At 41.8% G+C, this 14670-nt stretch overlaps 1 protein-coding gene across 1 annotated transcript in view; it reads right to left on the reverse strand.

Moving 5' to 3' along the window:
• The window catches only part of LOC128449995 (CUB and sushi domain-containing protein 3), a 209153-nt gene that overhangs the window by 42772 nt on the left and 151711 nt on the right, over positions 1-14670 (reverse strand). Inside the window, exons 51-57 of the mRNA XM_053433387.1 lie at positions 13437-13622; positions 12528-12722; positions 10971-11144; positions 9230-9403; positions 8218-8391; positions 3865-4050; positions 2525-2698 (exon numbers count right to left, since the gene is read on the reverse strand). Coding sequence (XP_053289362.1) covers positions 2525-2698; positions 3865-4050; positions 8218-8391; positions 9230-9403; positions 10971-11144; positions 12528-12722; positions 13437-13622 — 1263 coding nt within the window. The remainder of the gene's footprint in view (positions 1-2524; positions 2699-3864; positions 4051-8217; positions 8392-9229; positions 9404-10970; positions 11145-12527; positions 12723-13436; positions 13623-14670) is intronic.

A 14670-nucleotide genomic window follows, 5' to 3' on the forward strand; every position in this document is an offset into this window, starting at 1 on the left:
TCTATGGGTCTGAATTCATCAAGCCTCTTAGGGATTCTAAAAAGCTTTCTTTTATTCCATCACAGCTAATGAGAAGCAGTGGTACAGCTAAATGTTGTATGGCAATTTACACATTTACACTTAAATTATCTATGTATAAAATCTATGTTAGCATTACCCTTATATTATCCTAATCGTCACAAATTTCTAAAAACCTGTTTATATACCTTGTTGCTTCACCTAAGTTTCCCCAACACCATACATTTATACAGAAGCATCCACAGTGCTACTTTATGGGCAAAACTAATAAAAGTGACACTTTTGTAATGTCTGAGTTCAGTACATCAAATCAAAACTCATATCTGCTATAGCTCACCTCAGCACATTCTTTTTCCTCAGCTGGGTAAGTCGCAGCATCATTTATTATGATTAAATCCTCTGATCAGTGACCCGGCTCTCACATTCTGCTGCACAAACTCCTCCACAGGGGTTCACTCTCTAAACAGCTATTGCAGTTTGAAAATTTAAATACTCAGAAACAGATTTGTGTTAGCTTTACATATCTCCCTTTTTCAAATGATAAATTGAGCCTGATTATGTTTCGGACAAGTTAATGCAACAAAATCTAATTTGCCATTATATGTTCTTTCCGAGATTAAAGGGCAGTATCGTGGCTGGATTCCTTAAGACAAACAAGAGGCAGTGGAGCCCATGTTGATGAGAGACAGCTCAGAGTGAGTGACAAAATTAAATATAATACAAAATTGCTAATCATCACTTTCAAAGAGGCACATTTATCACAACAGCAGGGTGCTGCTCAAATCATCTCAGTAATAGACCCAAAATCGTTTCAAAAGACGAGGCCATAAAGACGAGAAAATATCAGGCAACAGTGTTTTTCCCAAACCAAAATCATTAAAATCACGACTATAATTTCAGACCAAAAAAACAAATATTAGGCTGAGCACAGCAGATAATTATGAAGGCTCAAACAATGACAAGTTCCCCCATTACACCTCAATGTTGCATTTTGCAAACAAAACATAACAGAGAATCTGACTTGATAATACATTTGAGGCTTTTCAATCATGTACATCCCTTTAGCATCCAGTCTTAACTTCACTACTGCCTCACTGCTTCTCCACCTGTCTGAGTTAATACAAAATATTGAAGGTGAGTAGACAGTTTGGACTCCCACTTAAAAAAGAGGGAAAACACTGTCATCCAAGCCTGCTTACAAACATTAGTTCTGGGTCAATGAGTTGAACAAACCAAGTGAACATTCAGTAAAGAGAATCCACTTAAATGGTCAGGGAGGCTTAAGTGTGATGGGAGGGAAGTGCACAGAGGGGATTAAGTTAGTAGTGGAGAAGTTTGTAGCTCTACAGCAACACACCACGAGACACACTTTTCTTCAGAAATCGGCGAGGACTAAATGCTCTGAAAACAATTTGCTCGCCAGGGTTTGCATTTGTGGTATGTCAGGGGTGACACCTCTCGCTCGGTTGATTGTCTCACGCAGGAGGAAGCATTTGCTTCCACACGTTCTTCGGCTGAGACGAGAAGTCATAACTTAATGTCACTGAATCGAAGAAAAGTGATAAAGGGTTTGGGCTGTTTGGCACTGGTTCCTCAGCCCGATGAAGACACGTTCCACAAAGCACGAGAGTGGCTGTGCTAAAATTGAAATGCTGAAACTGCTTTGCATAGAGCGGAATTTGATAATAATGGTTAAACATCTGGCATGCAGAAACCTTTAAAAAGAGCATGAGCTGCACAGAGCTGTCGTTTGAGGGCAAATAATTGGCTCAGTGAGCTGATCTCTATCCAGGGCAGTTTTTTCTTTGAAGTTAACACAGACACTAACTATATACTTCATCGATGCCAAGACTTCATAGTACTATCACACGATGACAATTATCAATCAACTCCTGTGGCCTGTAGCCATGCATTAACCAATCTATCTGCAACTTGTCTCCACAGATCTGTGTCCTGATTGGTCTGTGATCTACAGACGCTGCTGTTAACAGCGGTGCAAGGACAGACCTTGTGAAAACTGCTGACAGAGTGTTCTGTGGAGGATCTGCAGTATTTGGACATTGTTTCTGGGAGAAAAAAAAGAAGTTGCTGATTTTTTAAAAGCCATTATTTTAGAACTGCGGACGCCACAAATAGAATTCCATTAAACTCTGCCCTATTGGGGTGATGCCAGTAATCTCAGACACAGATATTTCAAAGCCTGTGTAAATAAAACTTAAACTATCTCTGTGGTAGATATCACTAAAGTCAAGTGATTGTTGTTATGTTTTTCTATGTTTCGCAGTTTGGTCAAACCACAGCACAAATCATTCCATGTATTTAGAGAGCACCTGCCCAAGCACAGACTGAGTTGAGATAAAATGATTGTCTTCTTTTCAAAATCAAAACTACTTGGTCCTATAATATGATTCTGTTATCAGTGTCACGAGGGAGAGGGGAAAATAGAGGCTTCTGTTTCATAGCGTGCAGGCAGCGTGCATGACTATATTTGTGAATGTTTGTTTACCTGAGCAGTGGGGCAGTGGACCACTCCAGTGACCGTTCAGCTGACAGGTGAGTGATGAGTCTCCTATGAGCTGGCGGTCTCCAGAGCAGGAGTAGCGCACCGTGGAGCCAAAGGTAAACTTCTCTCCACTCATCTCTCCGTGGGGAGGTGTCCCTGGGTGGCCGCAGTCCACTTCTGCATGACAGAGTGCGGAGAGGAAATAAGATTATCAGTGGGTGAACGAACGGATGGATGGATTAGTGTCGTCTGCCTGGACATGCCTGATGGAAATCACAACGCGCGCTGCTGCTGGTGTTGCCGGATAACCAGGTTGTTTTTTGCATTGTTAGGAAAACAGCTTGATAGAAGAAAAACAATCGATTTAATGTTTCAGGAGAAGATTCGGATTAATAATTTGGATTATTTCAGTAGCTGAAGACACATACATCTATAAGTGGCACGGAAATGCATCACTGTCACCAATCACAAACAGAGTTGATGCAACACTGTATATACATCTGAAGTAAGTGCTCGCGTATCTTCAGAACTAGAATCTAATTTAGCTTCTGCTTTTTAATTTGTTTGACCTTTGTGTGTGTTCGGGGGGGGGGGGGGGGGGTTGCTCTCACATCAGTTTAGTCTCATAACGCAAAGGAGGTTTCTGTAATTTCACAAAACTAATTTCTGAGAAAAGATTAAGTGACGCCCAGAGCCGTGAATGAACATTTGAGACAGACACTCCTGTGTATCTCTTTAATTACTATTCCTTTTGATAAAATAAATACGGTGCGTCATCTCTCTACCATGAAATGAAGTGCTTTCCGAGGCTGTGTGCAAAACGTAGAGGTTCACTTTCGATGATTCCCTTGGAAACACGTCAGTAGTGTCGCTGGCAGCTCCGTACAAAAGTGTGTGTGCATGATTGGACAGGTGTTTGAAAGAGACGTTACAACCTCGAATAACCCCTGAAGTTCATTGATGGTTGTTGGTGTAATGCGAGTGCTTGGTTTTCGAGGGAACATTAGCGATAGCCTGAACAACTGGTCCTGTGACAGTTTCCCTCATTTCTCAATTAGGCGGTGTGCAACATAACCATAAGCCACGGGGGCATCGAACATTACACAGATGCTCCCAGTCACAGCATTTAGAAAGTTGCACCATTAAAACTCGCAAACGGGGACACAAACGAGGTTGTGGAAAACCAATCAAGAGTGAAACTTTCTCTTCTCATCTGGCTTTCGTTTAAAGTGTGTTAATTCATCACATCGGTGTAGAACTCACTGATTATAAGGAAAAGTTGAATCTGAACAGTGGACAGACATTGCCACAAATTAACAACTGGAACTGTATTAAAAACTTACCGATGCAATCTGGCAGAGGTTTGTCCCAGTGTCCCACCGGCTGGCATGTGAGCACCGACGAGCCGAACAGGTAATACCCGGGGTTACAGTCGTAGAAGACCACGCTGCCGAATGTGAAGTTGCCGTGCTCGATCTTACTCTCCCGGATGGAGTTGGCAGGGATACCCGGGTCTGTGCAATTTACAACTGTTTAAAAAAGAAAAAAGAAAGTTATGCCATGGCGCATTATTCAGTTAGTTAAACATAATGGGGGAATACAGGCAGCAGTTCAATTCGTTTTTATTGCTGCAAGAATATTTCAAGCAAGACAGATGTTTTTAATGTAAATTAGTGTTGCAGTAGCGTAGTCACATGACTGTTTGTGGGTCTAACGGTTAAAGAGAAGCCTATTACTTGTGTTCCTGTTGCCCTGAGTGCAGTATTATGTCTATTTATGAATTCACTAGCAGACCTACTGTATATTCTCCTCATCATAAAGGTGCTGTGATAATGTAATAATGGATGACAGAACAGTTCCTGGCAACGTTACAAACAACAATATATTGTGGTTTTCTGAGAAAATGTATATTCATTGTAAAGAGCAGGATATTGCGTTCTTATTGGTTGTGTTGTGTGTATTAGCAGTATGTTTGTCTCTTTGGTTGTGTTCTGCATGTGTTGTCAAATTCATGAAGATGATTTGTTGACTTGCATTTGTGTTGTCTCGTTGCATGTGCTTTCCAAAATTACAGTGGCCGCAGCAATATTCACTTGGCAGCATTTCCAAACCCATCTTATGAATATGTACAATCAAGGCGTCGTTAGGCCTGGTATCTGAGGCTACGGCTCTGAATGCTTTATAGATATCTCCAGATCATAAAAATGAAAAACACAGGCTATATTTCATTTTCTTTATAAAATAATAATAATGATAACAAACTGACTCCAGTCTATTAATCTGTCAAAGCCCTTTATAATAATATAGTGTTGTGTATCTGAAACACATGTAAGTGTAAGTCTTTAAGTAGCTGATCTACTTCTCACTACCTGGGACACGTACATTGTGTAAACGTGAGAGTAAAAGCGAGAGAAGGGGAGACGAAAGACAAAGAGCACACCAGTTACTTGTTGTTCTTTGTATCTGTTGGTAGCTAGTGATCTAATTCACTGCAGTAACACTTTAAGCCTTTGGATATCCGAAGCCTTTTAAAAAGAAAATATATGAAGGCAATGAGGCACAGGCAGAGTTTTCTCCTGTAGCAATAGATGAGTCAGAACATGAGTCTTCCTACTGCCTCCTTTACAAGCTCAGGTTGATGAAGACGAGGGCTATTTAGTTAGTCTGCCTCAGTGGTTCTCACAAAGCAAATTTAAAAACAAGTATTTCCCAAGCACACCTTTATATTTGATTATAGCGATGCAAATCATCATAAATAATTCCGAGTCACACCAGTGTGCCAGACTGCCATATGGAAGATAGATGTTATTAGAGCATGAAATACCACTGCAGTAAGTAATACATAGCAATCGAGCGCTGATTGATGTACATCTGTTGCCGCACGGATTATTGGCCTGTAGCTGGCATCCAGTAGTGCTGCTGTGTTGTATAACTATCAGATCTTTTGAAATAATAAGCACAGATGAGTAGTCCCCATGGGAGATGAGGGAATTGGGCTTTATTGGTTTATTTTTGAATAATCTGGTTGTGCGTTCATATTTTTATAAACTAGATCTTTACTTGACAAAGAGATGGATTTTGTAAGATCTTGGTGGGTTAGTCTGACCCTCTTCATGACCAGGACAGGGGAGAGGAGAAGAGAAGAGGAGGGGAGAGCAGAAGACCGCGACAGACAGAGGAGACATCAGAAAAGTTACTGGAGAGGTGAAGAGGAGGAAAATAGTATGAGATAGACAGATAAGACACGTAGTCAACACAGTATGTCTTATTTCAAACTTGTCACAGCTCAAAAGAATCCGTGGTCAGAGAAGATATGAGACCAGTGTTGGTCAACACAATGGCAACATGCAGTCTAGCAGATCATTTCAGAAAGTAAAGGCTTTTATTTTTTCTCATGGGTTTAAATTCTGCTGCTGAAAATAAATCTAATGAAGTTGCATAATTTTTTTTCCATTTCATATTTGTTTTAGTAAACCAGCCATTGCACCCGTCTGAAACCTTCTGGCAGAGAAATGTGTCTCACGTTTAAAATTATTTTACTGTGTGAACATCTCATCTCTGTCCATACAGTTGCTAAGGTGCTATGATTTTAAAGCGTTCATCAATACAATGCAAAGGAGTTTATAAAATACAGCATAGATTATTGCAGCTACTACACAATAAAGCGTTTATTATAATGTTTATATTAAATCATGTATCACAGATTTCTACAATCGCCTCTGACTACATAATGTTGTAGTCATGTGTACTGTGTGTATCACGTCCTTGGATTTGGATTGTGTTGAGAATGATTTTACCCTGCACTGAGTAAAAAACAAGACAGCATAACATCCATGTGGTAAGCTGCCTCATTACCTCCACCCAGTATCATCGCCAGGGAGGCGGCTTTTCTTTCCCAGAAGCTGTGCAGCCGTGTCTCTTCGGTAGGAGCCTCATTTACATAAATGCTATTTGTCAGCATGTTCACTTGTAAGTTAATTATAGAACTGTTGATATGACCCGATCAGGGGCTTTTTCTGCTTATTCTTTAAACTGCAAGAAGAATGAGTCCAGGCTATATTTAAGCACTGTCAATAATAATAGCACTTCATGTTTCCCGCTGGAAACAAAAGGGCACATCTTTTGTCACAGATTCACCAGCATCCCTTTTAGAAGCAGCCTTGTGCGCCGCAGCCTCACTGCTGACAAGGGGGTTTAGACATCGGAAAGTAGATGAGGGTGAAGTTAAGTTCAGAGCACCGTCAAATTAAATCAATAATGTAAACCTGCGACGAAGCTGGCGAAACATATTTTAGTGCAAACAGACATATTTTGACAAAGAGAGTCATGACAGTTTAATATGATTTTACTCTTTTGATCTTTTACCAGGTCTGTCTCTACAGTGCTATTCACTGTAATGAAAACTCTGTCTATTCTCATCTGACTGCCAAAAACACGCATGCCAAGAGGAGAGATATTTTGAAATGGGCAAAGTCTGGCAAATTGAGCGTTGGCTGACTAAATCCTGTTGGCAGACCAATTAAAGCTACACTCAAATTATTCTTTGATTTAATGTTAGTATGTTACCATGTTTTACAGCGTTTCAGTTAAGACCACACGGTATTTACACTATCTAGCTTTTTTAGCCTCACCCTGTATCACATATCGGTCTCATGCTGGACCAATTTTCACAGATAATCTATATTACATTATCCGTCTCTATCTTGAGCACAACCGTGTGAATTGTGGGAAATGTTGTCAATCTGTCCAAACATTTTCTGATGTGGTCGCAGAAAAAAAGGTCTGGATTACTGTTGATTGTAAACACAGCACTAATGAGCCAAACCTGGGCAAACTAAAACTGGACACAACTAACACACAGCCACCATCTTACACTCCCAATAAGATATCTAATGTTGAATGTACTCCAAGCTTTCTTGCCTTCAAAGTTATCTTTCCCCGCAGAGAGCTTTATGGTAAAATTGGCAGTAGAATTGTAGAAACAATTCTCCAACAACTCTTTGCTTCCCATAGACTCTGCAGCAAGCTCGTTATTGCTATTTTCCTGCCTTTGCTCTGAGGCCAGGGCTCCAGATGTTGTTGCCTAATGCTATGCTGTTTCCAGAGAACTGATAGTGACTTTTCTCATTCAAATCAATAGATCTGCACCAACTCTATCAACTCAGCTTCAATATCTGTGTCCCTGAATCTTGGCTGTCACTGGCTGCTGATTTCTGAATGATCATAATACATCTGCCGGGCTGCTGAATTCTTGTGGTCCTCCTAACATCGAATTCACAAACCCTCCCAAAGCACCTGCGGAAGCTGTTTCATTCCGTTCCAGCACTTTGGCTGGATCCTACTTGCTGGCAGCTGCCCACCCCACTGATGGCTAGCCTGATTCACAGAGGGAAAATGAGATAGAATTGGCTCCTGTGCATGTGTTGAACACCTTCAGTTGCAGTGATACATCAAGAGGTACCCTCTTCAGAAAGGGATCAGATGCAGATGGTTAATGACATGCACAGGAACACGATGCATTTGCTGCTTCCAAATTCTCGTTTCAATCCAGTGTGTGTTGTCTGAGCAGGGGCTAAATAGCTGGAAGAGACAAACATCCTTTCTAGTTCAAGAAACATCTGCAGCCTTCTGATTCCTTGAGTCAGTCAAGCCAACAATCATTTATCCATTGTGCAGGAGCTTCAGCTGGACCTTACCTCTGCATGTCGGTGGCTGGTGGCTCCACTGGCGGCTGGCCTGGCACTGAGCTGTGGAGGGTCCTTCCAGGGTGTATCCTTTGTTGCAGTAAAAGCGCACAACATCATTGTAGTTGAAGCCATCCCCTGTAGTGCGGCCATAGATAGGGCTGCCGGGGTGGCCACATGTCACAGCTGAAGTTTACGGGTTTACGGGCATCCAGGAACATGTGTTAAACGAGGAGGATGAAAGAAATGATGCAGAGAAAAGGTGAAGAAGAGAGGGGAGAGGAAAAGCACCGCGTGTGAGGAGACAGTGAGAGAGAATAGACAGGAGAGACAATTCAATAAAAAAAATCAATAAGTCATGTACAGTGACACCTATCATAGAAATATCATTATCATATAATTAACCTCAGAGGACAACAGAGGAATTAGGAATCAAGACATGATCTCAATCTCAAAAGGGTATACAGCACATTGCAGTGCATCAATAGGTGAATAGGAGATAGTAAATCGCATTATGAGTATATCTATCGATTACCAACTTGAGGGCTGCTCAGGCGAAAGGAGGAGGGAGCATGGGACTAGCAAAAAGCTTTAATTATTAGAAAAGAATAACAGCATTTGTATTTATTTACTTATTTCAATAATTAAATCAAATTAATGCGTTTTTGACAAACCTTTTCTCTGTTGTGAATACTTATTTATTTAGCATACCTTTCGGGATTTTTAAAATTCAGAAATTTTAAGTAAAACATGGCCTTTCAATTTGAACAGTAGTATCTACAAGGAAAAAATAACAAGCGGCTCTTGTTTGCCATAGAAATGCAGGAAAATACCGTGTCCATTTTAATCTCGACTTACTCAGTGACCCAAAAACTCCTTCAACCGTGCAAAAAACAAACGTGCACACCCGCTCCTGTCAAACTCTTAACCACAGCCATTCTCTTTCCTTTCCTTCACACATAAACACACATGCACACACAGCTCCCTGTATTTGGTAGCCCAGAAGTTTGGTGAAAGTACTTACAGATGCAAACTGGGAGCTGTCCGGACCAGTTGTTATCCTGCTGACAGATCCGTACCGAGGAGCCAATGAGCCTGAATCCAGGGTTGCACTGGTAAACCACTGTGTCCCTGTACCCAAAGTTTTCCCCGATCACCTGCCCATTCACAATCTGCTCTGGGACACCACAGTGACCAGCTGTAAGAATAATCAAAAAGAGAAAAATAATTTAAACCTTTAACAAATTAATTAATCAGACAACACATCAAATATCAATTGTTATGTATGATTTGTTGTTGTCAGGATAATATTCAGTTGGAGCCAATATGGTTCGACTTGATTTAACACTAGATGCAAAGCACTTAGATCCTAGTGAATAATATCAGTTAATCATTCATGAGGTGCAAACTGTGGGCTCAACTTTCAAGCTTCTAAGAATAATAGCCCACAGTAGTGCCCAGGGATCTAACAATGATGACAGCTCCATGGTAGAAAGACAGTTTTGCACATTTGAATAATATCGCATTTTGACAACTGTGTTATAAAATGAAAAGATAAAAAACTGGTGATTTGAAAGGGTCCTGGAATTACAATGCGGGGGAACAACATTTTTGATTGTGTTCGTGAAACATAATGAATTTTGGAATGCATTTTCCAGCTCATTATATCCGAATTATTGTTTACAAATGCATATTGACCTCAGCATCACTTCTGGTGATAAGTCAGCTTTTCTCGTCAACACTAGAAAGAGAGGCATGTGCAAGTCTTCTGAATTTGTGCAATACACTCATGCACGTAATTGTATTACTTTCAGCTACAATAAATCCCTTATGAGAGGAGGAATCTTGCCGAGGTTTCCACTGCCACTTAAAACCTGGGAAATTGCCACTGACTGCGAGTCTGATTTCCCTAATTTACTCCCGCACCCAGAAACTCAGTCGAGCATTTTATCATCACGCCCCAGTTGAGAACAGCCAGATTCTATGAAGATAGTGCTGAAGTAGGCATCTGTACTGTAGAGGTCCCTGTCTATGTCTACTCCGACAGTCGTATCGCCAAACAAGAGAGAGGTGCCCTTCCTTTAATGAAGTGAACCAATCTCGAGTAGAGCCTGGAGTGCTGGTGCCACAGGGTTGATGAACAGACTAATGCATCTTCCAGGGAAACCGTCACATTCTGCTGCTGTGTGGGTTTGAATGCGGCTCAAGTAATTACGCATGTCTCCTTTTCTTGCACAGTACAGAGCTGTGACGAGCTGCTGTAAGCTAAGCTGTAGGGTATTTCCTTGTTTGTACAGGATATCTTAACCACAGCTCAAATTGTGTTGGTACAGCTTGGCAGGTGTCTCATAGTTTGGGGCCAACTGCGGCTCAATCGCTGCTCACTCACATTTAACATTTTAAAATCACTCTGACTCAGAGTCTTTACTGTACAACACCCTGATCCAATCCCATTAAGGTAGTTGGCAAATTGTTTGCCCATTTGCACAACTTTTACCTTTAGCTCTCCACAAGCCCTGAAACAGTCCAACGTGTGCCAGTGGCGATGATGAGTAACAGCATGTTGTCAGAGCACGCCCAAGAAAATAACACTACATCGCGCTAAATGTTTAATCATCGGCCATACACGCTTGGTAACAAAACCAATTATGGCCACCCTCTGTTGCCCCATCTGGTTTTATTAAGGACATGTTGTTCAAAACCCCCCGAAAAGCTCACACTGTCTGAACAACCAACGTTAAAGAGAACATTTCAACTTTGCTTACCCAGGCACTGAGTCTCCATCCCGCTCCAGAGGCCAGACAGGAGACACTCTCTGACAGTAGATTCAGTTAAAACATAGCCAAGGTTGCAGCTGAAAATGGCTGACGCTCCGAAGGTAGTCTGAGTCCCAATTTTGTTCCCATTAGGAGGAGTGGGCAGATTGCCACAGGAAATAACTGCAATGAGATGCAGAAGATAATAAAAAAGAGGAGGGAGGGGGAGATGGAGAGACGGGGAGTGAAAGAGCAAGACACCGGTAAAGTGAGAGGGAACAAGAAAGAGGAGACAGATGCTGGCTTAAATCTTCACAGTCAATAGAGGAGCAGAGTCATTTACACCCATCTTAGTGACTTTAATGCAATAAAACATTGACCTGTACTATTTAACGGAGAGGATAATGACGATGTTTGCCTTTGTCCCAACATCTTTCATCATTCTGGTTGGCTTTTCCTCTCTTACCATTACCACGGTTATTCAGAGCTTTTCGCCTCTCATAAAGGAGTTTCAATGGCAGCACAGAAAACCTTTTTATTTCCCAGTCCCACAATAAACAATATCTAACCTAGGCTGAGATGGGAATAGGTTAAGAGTATACGAGTGAATTATTGAGTGGCTGATCAAGCGAGAATTGAATAAGGTATTTATTCTTCAAGTCTTGTTGTGTTACAATCAATGAATTTACTGTATCCGTGGTTAGACAGGACATAGATTTTTCAGTCTGGCTGGATAACAATGATACATTTCTTTCTATTCTAGAACAATATAACTCAAACATGAATAACATTCAAACATGCACTGAACTCCTGATAATCTCTGCAGGGGTTGTATGCGAGAACACAAATGTCTGAGTGAGAGGGTCCAGACCTTCTTGCTAACTTGATAACGCATTGATAACTTGTTTATTTCTGTATATGACAATAAAGCCTTTGAACCTTAAACCTTCTCTGGAGTTTCTCGAGCCAGACCCCTAGTAAGAAAGTCTGAAAAAGTCAGAGTGAGCTCATATGAGAGCACAGCAGGAGATCCTCTGGAGGATTCAAAGCGAGCAAGTGGGCGTGTTGATGAGGATTCTAACACGCAAACATTAAATAATACAAACTTATCCATACACACGTTGAAGACAGAGACAAAGATGTCAAGAGGGCTTTTGGTGATTAACGCCGACGCCAGTGTCCAAGCGCTGAAAACAAAACCATATGATTTCTGCGGTGCGACTCCTTTGTTACGTCTTGCCTCTGCCTGCTGTTCCACCCCTCAACTGAACGCTCCAGAGATGTCTGTGTTGTTCTGAACATGTCTGAGCTGTGAATCTCCTGCTGCATGGTGGGAAAGGCACAAAGCCCTGACCCCACTGACTCCATTCCCCGGAGCTTACATGTTTCAATGATTATACTTTCGTGCCTTCACTGACGTTCTATTTTCACTATAAAGCAACAATGAAATAAACTTGGATGGTTATTATATTTACATGAAATTGTATTTTTGTTTAGTTCAGTTTTGACTCATGACTTTGTGATATTGAAAAAAACGTGTTGATTTGTGTTGCAGGAGTCACTCACTTCTACACCGAGGCCTCTCGCTCCTCCAGCTCCACACCCCATTGGCAAGGCACTGTATGTGTGCAGGGCCAGCACGGTAGTATCCGGGGTTGCAGATGAAGATTATTTTAGTTCCATACTCATAGTGCGAGCCATTGACTATCTTCCATTTCCCATGGTCTAGAGAGAAGGAGCTGAGACTGGGGCACATCATTACTGTGGCAAAAAGGAAAAGAAAACAGAAGAGGTGATTCAGCTGGGAGTGGACATTATTATTTTTGGGATAATTCAAATGCCTTCTGTTTCAATGTCTTCTCTTATCACTCACACAACCCTTGGCTGAGTGAAAACCTTTAAACAACCCAGAGGAAAATGCAAGTAGTTAAACAAAATATTTTAATGAGTAGAATAAACTAATCCATGTGTTAAAATGTGAACAACAACTTTTCTGCAGTTCGTCTGCAACAAGGTTGTTTTTGAATTGGCATCCTTCAAAACCAAGTGGGTTGCAACACAAAGTCTGTTCCTTTCTCTGCTGTGAGACATATTTACAGGAGGGAATAACAATTGGTCTCAACTGTAAACAATGCTGTCACTCACAGTTGCTGTGGCATGTAAAACATACAACCCAGCCCGGAGCTGGAGCTACTCTCCACCGTTGTCTTTCCCTTAACCTCTCCATCTTATCATTACTACATGTAAAAAAAAAACACGACTCATGTCTTTTGGGACTGCAACTACCATAACAGTATAGTGTATGTTAAAACTGTTTTATTCCAGTCACTCTCCAATAAAGCAGAAACATTTCAAAAATCTTTTTCACCATAGCTCTTTCCAATCATCAACTCTCAGACTTTAAGCAGGGCACGACTGAGCTGTGGGATCTTGTAGTTACCCCACCTTCCTAGACCATCCTCACCCTATACTCACCGATGCAGCGGGGTATCTTGTTGTGGTTGCTCCAGGTGCCGTCTGGCTGGCAGACTGTGGTCGTCAGCTCTTTGGAGGAAAGCCGGTAGCCGCTGTTGCAGAAGTAGGTCACCCGTGTGCCGACAGAGTAATCAGCAGCGAGCACACCTCCATTCACTGGCGCAGTGGGCACACCGCATGACACAGCTGCAGACGACAAGACTGCGATTGTCAACACACATGTTTATGCACAAGTCAAGACACATCCTATAGGGATTTGTAGAGAGAGTCTGGTAAACACAGACATGATAGGCAGGCACAATCATGTAACAGCCACATGTATGTGTTAGAGCTGTGAAAAATAACGCGTTAACGCGTTATGATTAAATTACAGGATTAATTCGTTTTTTTTTTTAACGCATTTAACGCATGCGCAGAAGGACCTTCCAATTCCGCCGCCTCTGCACTAGTTGCCGCTCTAACGCCGGGTTCACACCGGACGCGGAAGCGACGCCGAAGCGAGGCGTAAGCGCAGCGCCAATCCTCTGGCTCCCATCCACTCCCATTAAACCGTTAAACCGCAGCGCTGAACACACCGGAGGCTGAAGCGTAGCGTTGTGCCGCGGCTGCCTAGCGCCGTGAAGCGATCGTTTCGGCGTCGAGTCTATTTTTTCCGCTTGACGCGAGCGTATCGCGACAGGAAACACACTGGAAAATGATTTTAAACGATATAGATGACATATTTTATATGATATAAATGATCAAATATGCATCCCATACTTTGTATTCACGTTCTGTTGTCTTGGAGTTTTAATTTTACCACTTTTACCAACCACATTATTTAATGTCCCCCTCTGCCCATCCACTACAGCCACACAAGCAGTCATAAAGATAAAAAGAGAGAGGGGGGGCTACGTCTCCACATAGGCTTGAGTGGAGAATACGTAATTTACCCTCGACACCCGACATTTAACTGAGCTAACAGCGGAGAAGTTCTTCAACAAGGATCACATTAAATTAATAATTGAAGTGGAGAAGTAACTTGAGTTGTTGATTCTCAGCATATGTTGTATAAAGACAACACCAAAAAAGACACATGTTGGGATGCTGTTGCTTAATGTTGGAGCAACAAGTAAGTATATGCTTGAAAAAAATGATTAAATGCCGTTTTTACTGCAGGCTGATAACAGCAGAAGTATGTGATATTATTAGTAATGCGCGGCGCTTCGGCGTCGCTACCGCGTCCGGTGTGACC

Source organism: Pleuronectes platessa, chromosome 10 (assembly GCF_947347685.1).
Source record: "Pleuronectes platessa chromosome 10, fPlePla1.1, whole genome shotgun sequence".
NCBI classification, from domain to species: domain Eukaryota; kingdom Metazoa; phylum Chordata; class Actinopteri; order Pleuronectiformes; family Pleuronectidae; genus Pleuronectes; species Pleuronectes platessa.